The 20,860-nt window shown below is 34.5% G+C and overlaps 1 protein-coding gene across 1 annotated transcript in view; it reads right to left on the bottom strand.

The window, feature by feature from the left end:
* The window catches only part of LOC106478335 (intraflagellar transport protein 88 homolog), a 74,037-nt gene extending 61,747 nt beyond the window's left edge, over window positions 1-12,290 (bottom strand). Inside the window, exons 1-3 of the mRNA XM_013938873.2 lie at window positions 12,012-12,290; window positions 10,035-10,145; window positions 1,769-1,831 (exon numbers count right to left, since the gene is read on the bottom strand). Coding sequence (XP_013794327.2) covers window positions 1,769-1,831; window positions 10,035-10,118 — 147 coding nt within the window. The 5' untranslated portion in view covers window positions 10,119-10,145; window positions 12,012-12,290. The remainder of the gene's footprint in view (window positions 1-1,768; window positions 1,832-10,034; window positions 10,146-12,011) is intronic.
* Window positions 12,291-20,860: the final 8,570 nt, after the last annotated feature.

Here is a 20,860-nt window from a genome sequence, read left to right on the forward strand (position 1 = left end):
TAAAGGCATACAAAAAGGCTACTTTTATCAGAATATAATGTTTTCCATATGTATTCACACAAATGCTTGTCAAATGTCTGTGCCCTGGTATGTGTAGTTGGTAGTTGTCTTTTGACACACTACCACCGATTCTCTATTAGGTTTGTACATCCAGGCAATTCTACAATTTTTGGGTGGGGGTGCCATATGGAACTCTTTCATTAAAGCACAAAGAGTCCAATTCATGCACTTGTGGTGAAATTGGATTTAAAATTTATGGTGTGTTATTAATACTCTTAAAAACTTAATTCCTCATTTCTGCATCAATTCTCAAAATACTTTAGCCTGTAGTAGTCATAGTACATTTCTGGGATGAAAAAAAAATATATATATTTATCATCTGCACATACAATATCTTAATGCTTCAACTGTTGTTCCACAAATCCAGTATCTTTAACCTACCATTCTGCATATGCAAAATTTTATGCCTGTCTTATTTAATATTAACTATTCTGCAATAATCAACATAATATTTTTAGTTCTACAAAATATCATCAGATTAAAAATTCTTCTTGCCATTTCTATGGTACTGACTGGCTAGTAAAGAAAAATCATAAAAACAAGTATCTGAGAAACTGTCTAAAATTATTCTGGGCCTAACTAGGAAAGAAAATAATATCTCTGAAAAATTAATGCCTTTTGACTAACATCTTTATACTCCAGCATGTCAATACACTATTTTTATAAGTCCTCCTTTCCTGGTTTTAATAGAACTCCAACTAATAAGGTGTAAACATGAGTTCTGTATCTTTGTGGATTGCAGCTTTTTTAAATTAACATTAAGAAACACTGCTATTAAGAAACTGTGTTATTTATTTAATTTACCTAGTTTCATTTAAAAGGTAATATGTGAAATACTTACTGGACTATAGTACTGAAGCAAACAATAAATGTTATTTCAAAGTACATAATATGATATATATGAATGTGAATTAGTGACAGAAAAAGGTCAAGTGTTCTGCCACAGAAAGTCACATACTCTGTCACAAAAAAAGCCATGTGTTTTGCCACAGAAAGTCATAATTTTTTAACTAATGATGTTTACAAATTTTGGCACAGCAGACCATGAGAATGATCTATAATGACAATCAAAAGAGATTAAAAATAAAATAAAAACATTAAGTACAACTTTAAAAGTGTTATCTTCTAGACTCTAGACTCTTAGAATTTTCATACATTTAATTTGACTGATTCATTTATAAGCATAAAGAAAACAATAGTTGTGAACTCAATAATTTTTATTTTGCTTTCATTGAAAATGTGTTGATCTAAACAGTTTAAACATGAAACATTTAGCTCATAACAGCACTTTCTTATTATAAAAAACAAATGAAATTATTAAACCTATAGTGCTTTGTCAACATTGGATATAACAATGATAACAAATAATGAAAACAACTGGGTCTAAAGAGGTCAAATACTCAGTGATGCACATGGTCTTATACAGGCTTGTCATTTCTGTTCTTTATACCTATAACTCTGCTAAAATAGTCTATTTCTTTAACACACGCTACTGCAGAACAGCTTTACTGACACAAAACTTTTAATCTCCATGCACTTCATCCATAAAATCTTGTGCTATGAGAGTTTTCATCAAATTTTACATGAAAAAAACCCAAGAAAAGCCATTTAGTACTTTATGTGGCTAATTTCAGTAAGAATAAATAACAGGTTTTAATGTCTTCAATCTAATGGCAAATTATTAGAAATTTAATCAGCTTCGACTTACTGGTGGTCGTTTTCCATAACTTGTACGAACAGCTTGTTGGAAACCCTCGTCATATTGTAGAGTCTGTAATAAAGTGTGCCAAATTAATAATATTTACATACATAAATGTACATGCACTTATGCACAAATGTTTCTATGAATATTCCTTAATTCAGATACATATCATATGAATACCTTCACACTAAGTATATTTTGAACAGATATGTCAAAAATAGCAGCAAGCTGGAAGGATAAAAATAAACTTTCATGATATGAAATTTTGAGAAAATTTTTAAAGCCTTAAATAATATAATTAGCTTAGTAGACACAACTTTTAGAACCTATTTTAATAGCTTATTCTATTTTGTCTTAACATTTATAGTTGCACTTAAATATTTTTTTAATTCAAGACACAAAAACATAGAAATATTTCACCTGTATAATCAAGAACATATTAAAAGTACTAATTGCTATTTGAAATTATTGTAATGCTATTGTTTAATTCTGAAATTACAATCTAAACACATTCATAAGTCTTAAATTATTGTCAGAGCAGTCTCAGTAGGTCCAACCAAATAGTAAATGAAATACACGCGTGAACTGATAAATTAAATCAGCAATATTTTCTCTTTATGAAAAAAACAACAAAGAAACTGAGCTGCATACACGTTCCTCTCATGATGACATGAAAACAACATTTTAGCATAATATCTTAACTGTTATACATAAATTTAAACTCATTCAATTTTAGAATATTTGCCTTGATCAAGATTAAAAAATAAAGTTTAAATTACAATATTAAACATGTTTAATTTCTGGTATTTCTGACTTCAAATGGGTCTTTCCTACACTGAAAATGTATTTCCGATAAATTCTTACCTCCACTCACAGAATAGTTTTTCCCAACTTGTACTGCTCTTTATATGCACAACTTTTTGGTCACCACTGGCCTTGATACTCCAAGCTACCCTCATGTGTTTTCACATGAGGCAGCTGCGTGATAGCATGCAACTTAGAATGCGACAACTCTCCACTAGTAGGAGCTTGACACAACTCCAAGCACAGCTGACTCCCTCTATGCAGCTTAGCCCAACTTCACTTTGAGATTGAGCAACAGAAAAGGAAAAAGACACCAAAAATGGGGAGGAATCGTGTGATGTGTGAGAGGAGGTAAGAATCTATCAGAAATACATTTTCAGTGTAAGAAAACATTAACTTCTGATACAATATCTTACCTCCACTCTCACATTGCCCTGGTGGAGAAACTGGTGTAACAGTACCTAGATGAGCTCCCTTCAGAAATTGCCCAAAGGAAGCCCATGGGTTGTGTGAATAAAGAGTATGTAAGATACACCATGGGAGATCACACCACTTCTAAGCCAGATATACTCTTTGCTCGTGAAAATGATGTGTTGCAATAATCGTGGAATCATAGGAGGGATCCTGGAAATAATGAAGGAACCCCTGATGTAGAGGGACTAAGTCACAGTGGACCATAAGGGGGAGATCAACCTCAACTAACACCAGTAGTACCATGACAGAAATATCCGGCCCATGTTAAGAAGAGGGTCTTCTGCCATTCAACGCAGACATAAGAATGGGAATGGAAAAAGATCTTCTGTCGAAAGACCCTGCATCATGTGTGCATGTTCAGCCTAACCAACACCAGTACCCCCAGGAATTGACATCCAGACAACAGTTGAATAGCAAACAGCAGTGTGACAGTTCAACCCCAGTCCAGAACCAGGCAGCATTGGGAATGAGTCATCCAGTCCACAGTAAGAGGAGGGTACCTAGGTCATTCACATGTGAGGCATCTGGAATAGTACATCAAGTCTGCAGTAAGAGAAGTGTTTATACACCATCTACACTGGCAGAACACCTCTGCCCTACTCGCAACTGAGTGGAATTAAGCACACTCAGGAAGAAGCCTCCTTGGTCCACCACTCCAGTGGCTAGGATCAGATAAGTTGTAAGGACTCCCATACTGCACAGGAAGAAGGGGGTAAAATGCACTGAAGACTCCAGAAGAATGCAGCACTGGAGACAGAGCAATGGGTCACCATAAAACCATATTTTGAAAAGCAGACTGTTCCTGATTCAGTCAAAAGAAAGAGCAGCAGGGATGAGCAGCAATCCCCTTCCACTTCACTCATGTTAGTTAATGAGTGTATGGTCTGGTGAGGACATATTTATGACACAAAACACCAAGAGGAAAAACCTACAAGTGGTCTTGCAGAATACCCCATCTCAACAGTGGGCATTATTGATAATACTGAATGGACATACAGTGCGGGTTTAAGAATAAGTATATCTGGTCAGGCAATACTCACCACTGAGCAGGATCCGTATATGCGAGAAAAGCCCCTATAAAAAACAAAACAAAAAATAGAACACCTACCCACTCATAGAGAAACCATGGAGCTCAAGATGGTGATGGGAGGTAGTTGGCAACCTGTAGAGCAGGAAATGGCCATACAATGAAGGATGTAAAATAAACATATGGGGAGTGGTTCACATGCCAGCACAAACTATATCCTCTAATGGATGACAGAATCGGGTAGCCAGGGGCATGGTAAGGTGATGGATTTGATGGGTAGAGAAGAGGAATATATGACAATCATCAGGAGACAGGGAAGAATAATCCAGGTGAACAAGCTGGCGAATCTAACTCATAAGGGGAATAGGATAAATATAAATTTATTCAATGAATGAACAAATGGGAAAAGGAACCACAAAGGGGAGCAGTGTGAGCCACATAACAGCAGAGAGTCCTGACAAGACATAAGATAGGAGAGATGATAAAGGTGTGAAATGGAAGGGAGGGAAAAGGGAGTGAAGGTGGATATCAAAAGCCCTCTGTTGAAAAGCCAGGTAAATTAAAAAAAAAGGTTGCTGGAGAGTAGGTCAGGATGGAGGAAAACTATGATGAGAAGACGAACAGCAGTAGACATACCACATACATTGGCAAGTGTAATTGGAAATCAGGGAAGCAACCTGCAGGGAAAGTCCAGTCCATCTGGCAAGGGATCAGACAAAAGCCACGCGTTAAGACCAGGGTCCAAGAAAGAAATTCTGGACTCTGGTGCTTCCCTTGATTTTGGGCTTCTCATCTTCTCTTACCCTCAATCGTGTATATTATTTTTTCCCCTTGCAAGACTCACCAAAATGCAGCATCAGCATATAAATACTACTTTTTTTTTTGTTAGAGAGAGAGAGAGAAGGAGGCCTTTTCATTATGTGTGGAAAATATTTGCTTGAGCCCAGGCCCCCCAAAGGCATGGGCACAAGTGATTTGCACCAGGTGCACACCCCTCTCCTGGGGCCTGGTGAAGACAGAGTGTTGAATGGAAGGATGTAGTGAGCCTAAGTAAGGATGTCTGAAGAGGGTGAGTGAGAGGGAAAAAGGAAAAGAAGGTGTCAATAGAAGCAGGTGCAGAAGTGAAAACAATGGCTGCACTGGTCAAAGTGGTGCCACCAAGAGGATACAACATGGAGTAGTGCGGATAACAGAGAGGATACGAGGGGAGAAAGGCATAGAGGGAAAGGTCCCCTCAATCCCGACTGAGCACATTGACAGCTACAGCCAAAGGATGTGGAGTTGGGGACCAAAACCTGGGAAGCTGAGAATGCAGTTGGATAGCAAATGCATCCAGTTCCAGAGTACCCCACTGGAAACACAGCCAGCCAAACATTTGTGGGTCAAGGGATCTCTCCATGGGAAGAATCTTGTTGGAGTGTAATAAACAAACTGTGACCAGATTCAGGGCACCTGGTATATGATACACCAACAGGAGAATGTGATGGCTGTGGGCCCAAAACAGGAGACCTCGACCAAGTATTTTCTTGCCAAGTGAAGGATGAGACAACCATGGATTTGTCAGAATGGAACACAACCAACCAGTTCCAGAGAGGTGGGAGGAAATGAACCAAAACCCTACAGACAGCAAGGAATTCCAAGAGATTGATATGTAGAGATGATTCATCAATAGATCAACAGCCCAAAAGTTCCTGCATGTTCAGATATGTACCCAAACTCAAAAGAGAAGCATCCATGAAGAAGTGCACCCCCAGACAAGAAGAAGGAAGAGGAACACCCACTGCGGAGGTGTCCCTGTTCAACCACCAGGTGAAGTCCACAAGAAAGGAAAGAGGGAGATAGAGATGTCCAAGGGATCCCAAATGAGGTTCCATGAGCTAGTAAAACTCACTGAAGATGTTGTATGTGGGCTCAACTGAGGGGAATCAGGGTCTCTAAAGAAGCCCACATCTCCCAAAGAGACAGAACCACTTGCACAGTTAGAGAAGGAGAGGAGAAATGTTCTGAACCAGAAGCTTCATAGATTGTAGGTGAAGGGGAGAAGGGTGGGCCCAGTTGAAACAGGAATTGAAAAATACCCCAAAATGAACACGGTATTGAGTAGGTGAGAGGAAGATCTCCACCTTGACTAGCCAACCTACCCATACAGCCTCTTGTACAAGAAACTGGGAAGAGGTGGCTTGCAAAGGAGCTAGAAGTAGCCAGTCATCCAAATTATGGTGGAAACGAGGATCCCTGGAATGGAGAATACAGGCAAAGCCCTTGACAATCCAACAAAACCATAGGGAGCTCAAACAGAAGAGCCTGGAATTGGTAGATACAACCACAATGGACAAAACAAAGAAAAACTGGGATGCTGGGGAAATGGGAATGTGGAGATAAGCATCCAAGACATCTAACTTTGTCATTCAAAGACCAGGAGTGAAAGCTCATCGAGAATCCATTTCAGTAAGGAATGGAAGTACAAAAGCCCAAACAGGAACTCCAAAGACTCGCATATTATAATAAAAGACACATAATGTTAACATATACTAACTAAAAGTTCAGAACACAAATATAGTTCTCATAAAAAATAACGAACTGATCGAAAATTCCATGAAGGAAAGCATGAGCAAAAAATATGTCTGAACACCATAAGTGCCAATCGAGAAATGAAGTTGGGCTAAGCTGAACAGAGGGAAACAGCTGTGCTAGGAGTTGTGTCGCACTCCTACTGCTGAAGGATTACCATATGCTCATTTGAATGCTATCACCCAGCTGCCTCACATGAAAACATGTGAGGGCAAGTAAGAGTATCAATGCTAGTGGCAAGTGAAAATGAGGGCATATAGAGGGCAGTACAAATCAGGATAAGATATTTTGTGAAAAGAGGTAAGATATCGTATTATAAATTTAACTTTCTTAATGAATGTATAAAGCATATTTTTTTAATTATACATATTAATAAATATTGGTGACTTTAAAACAAAATATTTATCACTTGAAAGTGAAAATTATTTTACTTCAAACTGTCTAAAATAATTCTAGTGCAACAAAATATTTTTTATATAATTAGATTGATATGTTTTCACTAAACTCAAATACTTTTCCTTTCTATAATAGTCATTTTTAATACACACACAACAAATGAACCAGTTTAGGAACCTTCCTATTTAAGAATACGACTGAGTTTCACATACTTTGCTGGCATCTCTCTAAAAGGAAGTATAAATACTTGTATTATTTTGTATTAGACCAATTTAGGATAAGTATATTGTGTTGTATTGGATACATTTCTTCCAAAACACCCTGCATGGCCTATATTCTGCTTTCCTCAACATAGTTTAAAGAAAAAAGTTTCAAACCCAATACCAATAAGGTTTATTAATAGCTAAAATTAACTTGAAATTTTCCATAGTAATTTTTATTATACCATTACCATTATATTATGGTATAATAAAAGTAGTTAGGTGAGTAAAATCTTGCACAGACAAATTATCATCACGTTGTTACATATATATTTAATGAAATAGCTCAAAATATTCTTTGTAAGAAATTCAACAATTTGTTTATACATTAATGTACCATATTGCATTGAACATTAATAACCAGTTTCGTGACACTGGCCTCAACCACTATTTACCGATAACCATTTTTGTATTTATACCTTCTTTATTAATTATGCTATTCTCTAATTCTTATTTAAACTAAACCAAATTTGGTATGTATTGACTTAGCAAACATTTTCAAGCTACCATTCAACAACTTTTATTCATTTTTTCTTTAATGACATCAGTATAAATGAGATTTGCTGCACACTATAAACACCAATCCAGATAAAAAAATTTTAAAGTAATCAGACAATAGTTTTTCTGAATTAGATGTGAAAAGGATAAAAAATTCCTATTATAAAGATATATATAGCATAGAACATTGTAGTGCTTCTCTTTATCATTAATAGTTTCATTTACATGTGTGTGTCAATTTTTACTTTTTTTTTGTATTGCTTTATCAAGACACACAACCAAACAACAACAAAAAAGAATGCTTCAAAAAATTCAAAATGGTAAATTTACCATAAAAACACTTAAACTTATATTTGATAATCACTAAGATTTTGGCTCTATGCAGTGCAACATGAGACCCTTCACTCTGGTTTACTAAGATTTTGATCTATGCAGTGTAACATAAGACCCTTCATTTTGGTTTACCAAGATTTAGACTCTGTGCAGTGTAACACGAAACCATTCACTCTACTTTACCAAGATTTTGGATCTATACAGTGTAACATGAAACCCAGTGTCTGTATTGTTAAAATTAATACTACCAATTTCTGTATGTAATATTAAAACCAAGATCATGAAAAGAATAATAGACAAGACTTCCATACTTGTACCACCAAACATTTCACTAATTACTTTTTCAAAACACAACCAATGCACTCTTTATACATTCAAAGTATGTGAATAATCAGATGTAAATATTTTATCTTAAGTGTACGTCTTATGATAATAAAGATATTTTCAGTCCAAAAAAGGAAAATCTTAAATATACATGAGCAATTTTAAATAAAGTTTTAAATTAATGTTGTTTATAAAGGGTACTTTTACACTTATTTTAACTAGAAAAATGTAGATGGAGCCTCTTGATACCTCAATCCTATAGATAGAACTGTTAAAAATATGAGCAGCTCTGAGAGAAATCTAATGAATATGAAAGCCCATGTACAAGGAGTATTTCATTAACATTATTTTTGAATTTAAGGAACTTGGTAATTTTCATTCAGACTAACATGACAGGCCCATTATTTTCATATGTACAAAATTTTATTTTTAGAAAGTTGATATTTTGGATAGATATGAAGCACAAAAAATTGTTTTTAAATAAGATATATTTGCACAAGATCTGTATTATAATATGCACACAATACATATTTAGACAGGCAAGTCAAAGATCAACAACAGCACACAAAACATTTGGATTAGGAGAAATGTGACTGGAGATTCCAGAAAGAGCTTTGTGATGTGCGAGCTTCATGTCTAATGAACCGGCTTCTTTCAATTAATCAGTGGTCATAAGGGTTCATATGAATCACAAAAATATTAAACCCAGTCAATCACAAATCCACATCATTAAGGAAACTGTAGAAACTTTCAACAAACATTATACTGAATTTTCTATATTTTGTTACATAATAGACTATTAAAATATCAACTCAATTTCATTTGTCAAGCATACTCTTGACAGTACAGACTTCATACACAGCATGACCTTTATGAATATTTATATTATTATGTAAACTTATTTGCCAAATGTTCTCTCCTACCACAGTATGCACAATAATAACCATATGGCAGATAATCAACAACCTTGAAAGCAAAGATAACCATACATTTTGACATGATTTGGTTAAATTAATCAACATCTGTATACCATGAAAGCAAGTTCTATTTATTGGTTTTCTTGCTACTCTCTTAGTTATATACTACTATATTACATATTGTGACTGATATTGTTGCATCAGTGTAACCACACTTGCATATATGACATTTATTTAAATCAGATAAAGCCATTACCTACTCAATCCTCTCTACTGGACGATTAGGAAGTAATAATAAAAAAACCACCAAAAGTAACATGTAGCTATGTTGTTTGTATTAAACATTTTATAAACATATCTATAAAAGCAAGCCAACTGTACAGTAAATGAACAAACTTTAATAGCAACATTTGTTCATACCCAAAAGCAGATATTTTTCATATGACTTAAAGAGTAAATAATTTCCAGGAATTGCAAAATAAGGTAAAAACACATATTTGCACATTAAATGCCCTCCCTGTATATGTATAGTAAGAATTCAATGTAGTTGAGAGCATATATACTTTAATTATATAAAATTTTAAATACATCCATATTTAGAGGAGCTATTAACATAATCAAAAATGTTTCCATTGAACTTAAGATCTAGTAATGAAGAATATGCTTACACTCATGTCAAGTGCAGGATGATAATCATTGTATCCAGAGTAAAGATCATCTTCATCTGAAGGAGCTAAATGAATATCCTCCATTATGTCACTTGTATAAAATGTTGAAACCTGTAGAAAAAATTAATTTATTACAACCATGTATCTCTCTTGGAACAATGTTTGATCTGGAAAAAAGACATGCTAGAATCCAGTTAAGACAGTTTTATTTTTCTAACAGGATGATTGACTGACTGTTTTGCTGAATTTCTAGCACATCTACCAAGCAGTAGAGGAGGTCAGCACTTCATAGAGGATTTTAAGAAGAGAATCAATGATCTCCTACAAAATAAAGAGTAGGGTTAAATGCTTACTTTTCTCAAGGATAGCCTTAAAAAACAAAATGGTTCCATGTTGTCTTAATGTTATAAGAGTCAAGCATAGAAGCAGTAAAATAATTCCATAAAACATAGATATGGAGAAGATCAGGGTATTAAGCAAATTTGTATATTACAATACTTACACATATGTACCTTAGAATGAAACAATATTACCAAATATGAATTTACGATATAATGACTATAAATGAAAGGTACTATGTGCAAAACAAAGACATTCAGGATGTTCCATGTCACAAGTACTGCAAACGAAAATTGTTGATACTGAAACTATTAGATTAAGCCTATTTTTCAACAAATTTCGTAAAATCCACAATCTAAGGATCAGCATAACAATCACTGTGACTGGTACCTGTCCCTGTTATTAGCACTTACAATGTCTTTTTGTCATTCAATTTAATGAGAAGCAAAAACACAGCTACACCAGATATAAGTTTACAATTATAAATTTTTTAATTTATCTGACTGTTTAATACATATTTGTTTCTTTAAAACCATCAAACAATAGCTGTATGTATTTTCTTTCATTAAATTGCATGTTAAGTTACACATGGGCAAAATCCTTCGTTGTATGCAGTCATGAGTACTGCCACTTTATTTCTTGAAAATTTCACCCTCTCGTTTCTAACTGTAACAGAAAACAAGAAAATGAAGCAGTCAACAGAAATTTATTGAAACAACTATCTAATATTTTGCTGTTCTGGTTTAACTCATTACAGTAAGTGTTCAGAAATGTCCATTTCCAATAACAGCTTCCATACATGGTAACATATGGTACATGGCTCTATGCAAATGACAATTTTGAATAGCAATAATGTGTCACTCAATACTGTTCTTAAGATCAACAGCTATCTGTGGATAGTCATAGGACACCAATGCTTTTAGATATTTCAATAACCAGGTGTATGATCTCACTAATTAAATTACATGAAAAGTTTGCTGGCAACATCATTCTGCTTCGATGTTGCCATAATGTGACCACTGAAGGGGAAAAATCCACCAAAGTAATGACAACAAGCAATCAGAAGACACATTTCACTGTAATCTTGTCACATTTAGTCAATGGTAACAAACTTCCTCAATGATAAATTTTTTAGGGAACGAAGCTGCCCTCTGGTATGATTGTATTGGTATCATGCACTTCTACTATTGTCTTCCATTACTGCTAAAAGAAATTTAAAAGCAATAAAAGTCACAATATTTCTTCTTTTACCTTTATATTCTATAATTTCTAAGAAAGAAATAACTGCTATGAAAAATGATGTGGAATATATGTAAAATGTTTTCATGTAAACCAACCAGTAACTCAACAACAGCTGTGCTACAGTTGTGGTTTATACTCAAGTGCAGTTTATACCCAAGTTTTTTTGTAATGTTGTCTTGTAGAAGATACTTTTACTATTAGTAATACAATTAAAAACTAATGTTATAACGATAACAAAACATTTTGAGTAAGTTATAACACATTTTATTTTTAACTTTTTATTGTGCATTTTGAACCTAAGTTGCAACTAGTCTAAAGAAGTAGTCGATCCAGACTCAACTGTATTATAATATTAATGTCTTAAATTTTAGAATACAAATACCACCAAGAACTCACCTACCAGTGTCACTTTCACTCACAATATCAATGTCACTGTTTGACTAGTACTACTACTAGTAGTATTTATTGTTCATGCTTTTCGTTCGTTAATAAATAATTATTCAACTATGTAACTTTAATTTCATTAAAAAGTAGTGTTATTCTTAAAGCCTAAACTTAGAAGAACTTATAAAAGTTAAAATCAGCCAAGGTAGGCTATATTTCTTATAATTACTTTTAATTGTAACTTGTAAGCAATGACACCAATGATGTTACTTTCAACCAAAATATTTTTAATCACGATCAATCATTATTGATAAATCAACCAGTTCCCACCAGAGGGCAGGTATAAGTAAAGAGATATGTAGGTACAGTAATGCACATTTTGTAATAAAAACTTAATGTCCTCTCATTTTACTAAATTAAATAAACGCTGATGGGACGAAGAAGGACTGCTTTATTCTCGAGCACCCCTGGCCACTATTTTGTTAATAATTAACGAAATTTGCCTAAATACCCACCGTGCCCTAGTCAGGAACGTCGAGAGCCAGCACGAACCCTGGGGCAAACATCTTTGCCGGGTCTCTTTTCTCTCTCTTTTTAAACATTTTAAAGTTTGGTTTGGTTTATTACGAATTTCGAGCAAAGCTACACGAGGGCTATCTGAGTTAGCTGTCCTTAATTTGCGGACTTTACGTCATAACCAAGTTTCATTCGCCCAGACTCCTGGGCATTTGCCCCCCTGGCGGCCTGGCCCTAGTTAGTTAGCTAAAAGTTAACCCAGTGCACAAGGGCGGAATGGCCATAACAACTGTCTGTGCGATTACTGGGTCTGTACGACAGTTTTAACCGATGACCTTCTCCAGGAACTATTAATATAAATTGAAAATAAAATTGTCAATTACTGTAGTATAGAGTTTTGATTTTTAAGCTTTGCATACAGCTATTAATTAATTTTAATTAAGCCTTCAAGCTCGTAAGCAGAATGTTTGAAAGGGAGTTTCTAATTTGTGAGATAAAAACTAACACATATTGTGCGAAACATAATCAACGTGCTAATTTTACGGGGTCTGTGGCGTGTCCCTCAGAAAAATTATAAAACAAATAGGTGTTGTAAGATTAAATCTGGAAGCAAGTTTGCTTGAAATATAACTTAAAAATTGCATGGCTATTCATATAAAATCCATAAACATCCAGTAAAGTCAACAAATAAACATTCTGTTGCAACATTGCACGAGGAGCTAGACTTAAATTAGCATAAATATGTATTTTATTTTAATAAAGTACTGTACTATCTACATGCAGAGTAGTTGTTAATTGTTAAATTATGTTATTAATTTAAAGAACTCTGTACAATAATAGTATATTAGCTATTTCAGTCATTTGTTATCATATACGTACATGTATGCACTATTGAAATAATATTGAAATATTCTGGGGTGCTTTTCCATAAATAACTTACCTATAGTTTCAATGTTGATAGCATTGTCACAATTATTATGTATTAAAGCTAGAGCACTCAGTCTTTCTTCGGTTTGTGTACACCTCAGGTGGATAGAAGATGCCAAAAGTTCACATTAACATGAACTTAGTGGCAGTGCAGCAAAGAGTTTTAGTAACATAAAGATATTTGGTACACTGAAGTACATTTTTAAGCAGTCAGCCAGTGTCTGGGGACTGTCATGGAAAAGTATAGAAAGCCATCTTGTCTTCCTTCGATGAAGTTCTTAATAAAAAACATCAGGATTTGGCAAATCTTCCCTGTAAAAAATCTATAGCCTGTCTGATATAAGAGATAGAAAACTCTTGTGTTAGTTTTGATGGCATACGTTTCTGAATTGCTGCTGCTTGCTTTACACGTGCGTCACATCTGGAGGAAATATTACTGATAATGTGACTAAGAAAATGAATGGTTATTATTTTCTTAAAGTAATCCTCCACGGAACTATATTCTGCGTTTGCAATTTGGGCTTGTCGCGGCATGCTGGAATTAATATTAGATTTGTTTGAAATAGTACTGACGTGCTTGAAGATACAACTTGAATAATTATCTACGTTCAATCTTACTGAAGTCAGTTCTTTACAACATTTTTCTATTAGGAAAACACCAGAAACAATGTCTTGGCTTGGACCTTGCAAATTTACAGAAGCTTCTTTCAAATAGTAAAGGGAACGCTGTAAACCTATTGAACAAAGAATGAATTCAAAGGATTCTAGTATGATAAGATAAACCATAACATTTTTTTTTTATCCAGCAGTGAAGTTGTCATTAAACATTTCAAAATTATCATCTTCATACACAATAACCTCACACGTGTGAAGTAAAAATGGATGACATAAACCGAACCTTTCCCAACCTTCAATATTTTCAACAAAGCGTGTAATGCATACATCGAGTAGTAGAAGACGTTATGACGCTGCTCATTGCCAAATACCCTTTTGGTAGATTGCCTTTAATAGTTCCTCACGTTTAGGTGAGGATTTAATCCAAATAGGTTCGAAGTGATACATCAAAAGGAAGTTTCCAAAGAAAAGTTCATGAACAGAGTATTAAGGAAAGAAGATGCCTTAGCTGAACCCGTGAAAGATTTTGAAAGGCTTGTCAAATTATCTTACTTGGATGCTTCAAGTGAAATTAATGATTCGTTAGCACATGACCAATTCATAAATACCATAACAGACGAGGATATCCAAATTAGACTCAGGAAGTTCTTCAATGTAACCTGAATCTATTAAAGTCATGGACAAACAACTAAAAGTGCCATCTAGTAGCTATGGGATCGTCAGATAAAACAGTATTGAAATATCTCCCCCCCCCCCTCTCATGATAGTCTAGAAAAGCTGAAAGGTTAGAAATGTTAGACAACTAGTTACACAAAAATGAAGTAAACCAGGAGACAATAGGTATTTAAAGTGTAACTTTAAAGGACATTTTGCTAAGCACTGCAGACAAAAGCCTGTAGGGAATAAAAAACTCCCCTCAAAGAATGTCAGAAAAAGGGAACTGTTATAAATGTTGGAAACATGGCCATCCCAGCTGAGACTGTGAGGAGTCAATGATAGTTAATAAACCAATGAGATAAGTTCCATATCCCAACCAGATCAAAGAAAACAAAGAGCTAATCAGATATTAGAAGACAGAGACCAGTTGAACTTATTGGACAAAATTTTGGTGAGAAAAGTAATCTGCCCTAAATGAGATAATATGTTCATTATTTAAAGTAATGAGTCCATGAATCAACGGGTTTATTGATGGGAAGCCTTGGAGTATGTTTATCAATACCGGTTTTATAACTACCAATTTTCTATCCGATTTAATAGTGAAAAGTCGGAAAATGCCTCCAGAGATGAAGAAAGAAGATGGATTTATGCAAACATCAAATTCCAGCAAGAGAAGTCATAATTTTTTGATAATTACAACATCAGAGGTTAAACTTATAGTGACAACAAGGAGAGCAGTTATTGTTCACCACGAAGTAAAATACTCATACCAGGACTTATTAGGAATAAATTAACATCAAGTGACTGGGAGGAGGGGGGCGGTAGTATAATCAAACACTCAGCATATCCTGAGGGATTAGTGGTTGGAAGAATTCACGTGGAGCTGAAAAGACAATATGTCATCATTTGGGTCAAGAACACGACAAACCATGAAATTCAAGTCGAGACTGGATAGGAAATTGCGAGATGTGCAATTGTACAAATAGTACTTCCACATCAAATAACGTCATAAGTACATACTTTTGAGGTAAGCTTTAGGAAGTCTGATGTAAAATCTTCACATAAAAAAGTCTCACATATAAGAGCTATATGAATGCATCTGTAGAGGTTCTAAAACTGATCAAGACTACATGACTTGCTCAAGGAACATGAAAATATATTTTCCATTGGACCTCATGATTTACGCTGAACAAATAAAATATCTTATAAGTTTGGTCCTGAATATGCAAGCCCAGTATGTCAGTTTGCCAAATGACTCTCACTTGCACAAGAGGCTGAAGTTTTTAAAAATATAGAAATCATGAGGGAAAAAGGACTAATAGGACTAGTCCTTAGGTGTAATATATAGTATTTGTCAATAATAAGAATGGATCTATAATATTTTGTGTAGAGTACGATAAAATGAATGAATTAAAAAAATTAAGGATGCCTACCCACTGCCAAGGACAGGCTCTACTTTGGATGCTTTATTTGGATGATATTGGTTTTCAACTTTGGATCTGAAAAGTGGATATTGGCAAGTGCAAATCAACAAAGCAAGCAGAGAGAAGACAGCCTTCATTGTGGAAAATTTATTGTGCTACCATCTGGATTATGTGATGCATCTGTTATATTTCAATGACTAATGGAGTGTGCTCTCTCTGAGATACCATGAAATGTGGTACTCGTCTACTTGGATGAAATATTCACAAATAGGAATACCTTTGAAAAGTCTTGTTATAAGCTAAGGAAAGTGCTGAAATGGTTGAGAAAATAGAACCTCAAACTGAATCCCAAAAAGTGTGAATTGTGCCATAAACAGATAAGTTTCCTGGGATACATAGTCAGCAGAGAGTGTGTCTACATACCAATCTAAGGTTAAATCTGTCCAGAATCAGTCAACACCAAAGAACCTGAATGAGGATATCTGGGACTGTGTTCTTACTGTCATTGTTTTGTAAAATCACACTCTAACATAGCCTGTTCTTTGCACAAATTACTTGAAACCTAATAGGTTTTGTTGGAATGCTTACTGTGAATAAGTATTCAACAATATGAAGAGATAACTAACCACTGCTCCTGTATTAGCATACCTGACTCTTGCAATCAGCTCATACACATACCAATGATTTTGTAGTGGGAACAGTGTTATTACAAGTACACCATGAAAAATAATACACAATTGCTTTCTATAGCGAGGAAATGAATGCTACAGAAAGGAAGTGTTTTGCATCTTGGAAAGAGATATTGAGTATTATTTGAGCATTAAGTCATTTCTGTCATTACCTATATGGACAAAAATGTATATTCCATATAAGTCATGCATCATTAAAGTGGCTGGTGGATATTTGCAATCCAGAAAGCCAGATGGCTCCAAAGACTCCAGGAGTACAACTTTAATATTGTGTGTCACTCTGAAGATAATTATGTAAATATTGATACATTACCTCTAAGACCATGTGTTAATGAAGAATATAATCATTGCAAAAAGAGGGAAGCACAGAAGAGTAAAGATGACCAAGCTAAAGTACAACAAAATATAATCTAAGATTGGGCATGCACAAGTGATGTTATAGAATTAATGTGGTACAACACTCATAGATGTTCAGACAAAATATACGAGTCTCTATTCGTTTGTTAATTTCCGGTATAAATTCTTTCCGAGGAACTTCAGCGATACAAGTCCTTTCTTAAATAAAACTAGTTTATTCTTTCTCGATACAACTTTGTAATAAACAGACTTTTCCACAGTCACTTTAACTTAACTATTTTTATAAACACACGCTATAATTCACAGCGATTCACACACTTTACTTATGGTGCCTACTGTTCGCTTGACTCAATTATCTATCTCTATATCTATCTATCTATGCAATTCTATCCATTTTTCCGCTGGCTATATTTGAACAAACTAGAGTTGCCAGGAAAATTCATGATCCTTCTAGAAACTCCAGCGTCGCGTGACTTCTGTTGTCGTAACAATATCATTAGTTTTTGGAATTTCCATTGAAACGTTTCTGAAGTTAGGCCTATAATGAACATAACCTGTGCAGAAAGTGATTGAAGAAATAAATTAATATGCTATTGTTATTTGGACTGGGTTTTTTTAATCAAAAAACCATAAAGAGACTTTCCAGTGATAGAACATGTTATAATAATACACTTCATTGAAAAACACCATCCAAAAAGCTCGGAAAGCAAGGAACCTACTTTCTTTCAATTATTGATTTTTATACCATATGACTGTCCTAGCTGCTGATAATCGAATGGTAATTACACATTGTAGTGCATATGTTTTGTTGGAACATATCAAACAATTCCTCAAAAGCTCTTGAAGAGATAATGATGATATTCAGGCACTAATGGAATCACCTACTTTGGCTTGATGATCTTATGGCGGAAATTGCTTCAATTCTCACATTGCAACCAGAGTTAGGACAATCAATGAATGTATATGTGTTTTCCCTGTGTAGCAAAACAATCCATCAACATTTCTATGTTTTGGGCCTAAACAATGCAATATGACTAAATTATCTTCCTTAAACCTTGTTATTCAATGTGCAATAATCGTTTACAGATGCCTCACCTTTTTTTCACTTACTAGTTAGAATGGTATGACTAGGGGACACAATTATAAATTTTGGCAGAGAAGAAGTCATCTTTAGCTAAGACAGCTTTATTTTTCTAACAGGGTGATTGATCTCAGGAATGGGTTGCTTTCAAATGTGGTGGATGCAGTAAATTTAAGGGAAAGCTTGATAAATACATAAATGAAAAAGCTCACTCTGAGATGTATGTTTTTGTTTAGTGTAATTTAGTGAATAGGAAAGTCTAGATAGATCAAAAGATTTCTTGTTGTCCTTTAATTTTATTTTACTTGAACATTGTTTGAATGTTTAGGGCCTTCTTGATACTCTAATGAAGTTTTATAAGTAGTTCCACCTTTTTGAACTACAATAAAGCCATGGCAACAAGAGCATAGTTACTAACAACTGCTCTTCCCAACAACTTGGATAAGATAACAAGTGCTTGATGTGTTTTGCACTAACCATATATTTTTTGTGAACATACATTGGCTTTCTGCTCATAACTCAGGGCAGGCTGGTTGGATGATTGGCATTCACATATAGACTATATTCCCGGGTTTGCTACCAATGCATAATATGTCGATAATGTTAATCTTTGGAAATGACAGCTGGTACTGAGATTTTTATGCCCTTTAGGAATAAGGAACATTTTACGTGCGATATTGGATTTTTTCTTGTTCTTCCTGGTTGTCTGATATAAAGACTGTTTAGTTAGGTATTATTATTAATTGATTAATTTTGTGTTTGTAATTCATTGATGTCGAGGCCATGGAAATTTCTAGAAGGCCTAAGAGATAGACATATAAATAGCTCGACTAGTTGAGTGAAAACAGAGTAAAAGTATAGTCACTTGAAAGAGAAATTCAGTCAGAGAAAAGTTACAAAAAAACATAAAGCTAACCATCGTGGGAGTGAATGGCCTAACAGTTGATATGTTAGAGTGAGATGAACAGTTTTGAAAGAGATAAGGAGAATAATTTGTCTTATCAAAGAGTGTTCTAAACTAATTGAGCCCGCCTGTGTGGACTTTGAAAAAAGGCAGACGATTATTGTAAGTACGAAAAGCAGACGATTAATGGAAGTTCAGGATACAACTGTGGTAACTCACGCGACAGCGTAGGTGAATTATACTCTGATACTATTACGATAAAAATAGTTCGGCTTGTCAAATGAATTCTAAAGCAATTTAACTGTCCTAAGTAGACTTTTGACAAAAGAAGAGAACTGTATTGTGTTTAAGATACAACTATGATCTTCATAGTATAAAGAATTTTGCACACACATTTAACTTGTTTTGAATACATGTATTATTTTCAAAACAAGTGGTGTGTGTGTTGTTCGTTATTGTCGAATTTATCGCCAACAAGTCACAGACACCTGTTGTAGAAGAATCCTTAGCCCAACACTGACAAATTTAACCTAAGTTGATTTTCTACGTGATTTGTTTTCCCAGGATTCCATAGGTCCTTCTCAACAATCAGGACATGGCTAATGAAGGACTATGTATAAATCACGTGTATTACTCTTACTGGTCACTTAAACCAGATCGAATCGTGGTCAAGTCGCCAAAATGCATAGTGTGCTTAAGTTGTAGTATTCCTTGTTTAGAAAAAGAAAAGCACACACATAAACTACCTTCACATAAGAAAGAGGCTCGGAGATTTAGTTGGATAGAATGTTAATATGAGAAAAAGCACAGAAAAAAAAACAAGTTTGACGAATAGAAATAATTACTGTTTATTTCATTTTCTATGTACAATTATTTTACAGGTATACCAAGTTGAGAATATTAAATGAAATGAAAATAAAACCAAAGAACTTGAACGTAAAATTAAATTGAACTGAAATATGCTCCAGAAGTACCAAGACATTAAGGTGACTTTCACAAACAGGTTCTGACTTTCTGTCAGATTGGAGACTGACTGCATTCCCTAAAAGGTGAATGAATGTGATCTGAGATACCAAAACTGCATCCAAAATATACATTTTCTCTCTGTAGCTGATGAATTAGAAAAGAGGCACTGAAGCAAAGAAGTTTCTCTGTTTCGTAATTAGAGATACCCCCAAATTCAGGGTCAAGCAGGACACAATGCAACAATCCCATAAAACAGTAAATACGTTATTTGATTGATCAAGCTACAAAAACTAACACTTTGTATATGATCTCAGTAGGATTTAGTACGTTCCTAAATACAACTTAGAGAAATTAAAATACTGTTGCGTCATCGAGATCATGTGATTCTCACGCTCTCTACTTTCTAGAATTATCCTGTATTTTGGCGAATGTTCTAGTTCTTACTAGATATAGGGTAGGCTGGTATATAAAAGAGGGGAATGTAATGTGTGGGTAGATAGTGAGTAATTGAACTGCAGTCACACGGTATTGTTGAAGTTAACGTTCGTTCGTTACAGTGTTGTTTTAGCGCGAGTATTGAGATTAAGTGTATCGCAGAGTTATATTCGGAAAGAATAAACCAGTTTTATTAAGTAAAGACTTGTGTCGTTAAAGTTTCGGTGGAACAAAGTTACGGAAAGTTAATTAAAAAACGGAGACGTAACAAAATGTATATATATATATAT

This window comes from Limulus polyphemus, unplaced genomic scaffold (assembly GCF_000517525.1).
Source record: "Limulus polyphemus unplaced genomic scaffold, Limulus_polyphemus-2.1.2 Scaffold200, whole genome shotgun sequence".
NCBI lineage: Eukaryota > Metazoa > Arthropoda > Merostomata > Xiphosura > Limulidae > Limulus > Limulus polyphemus.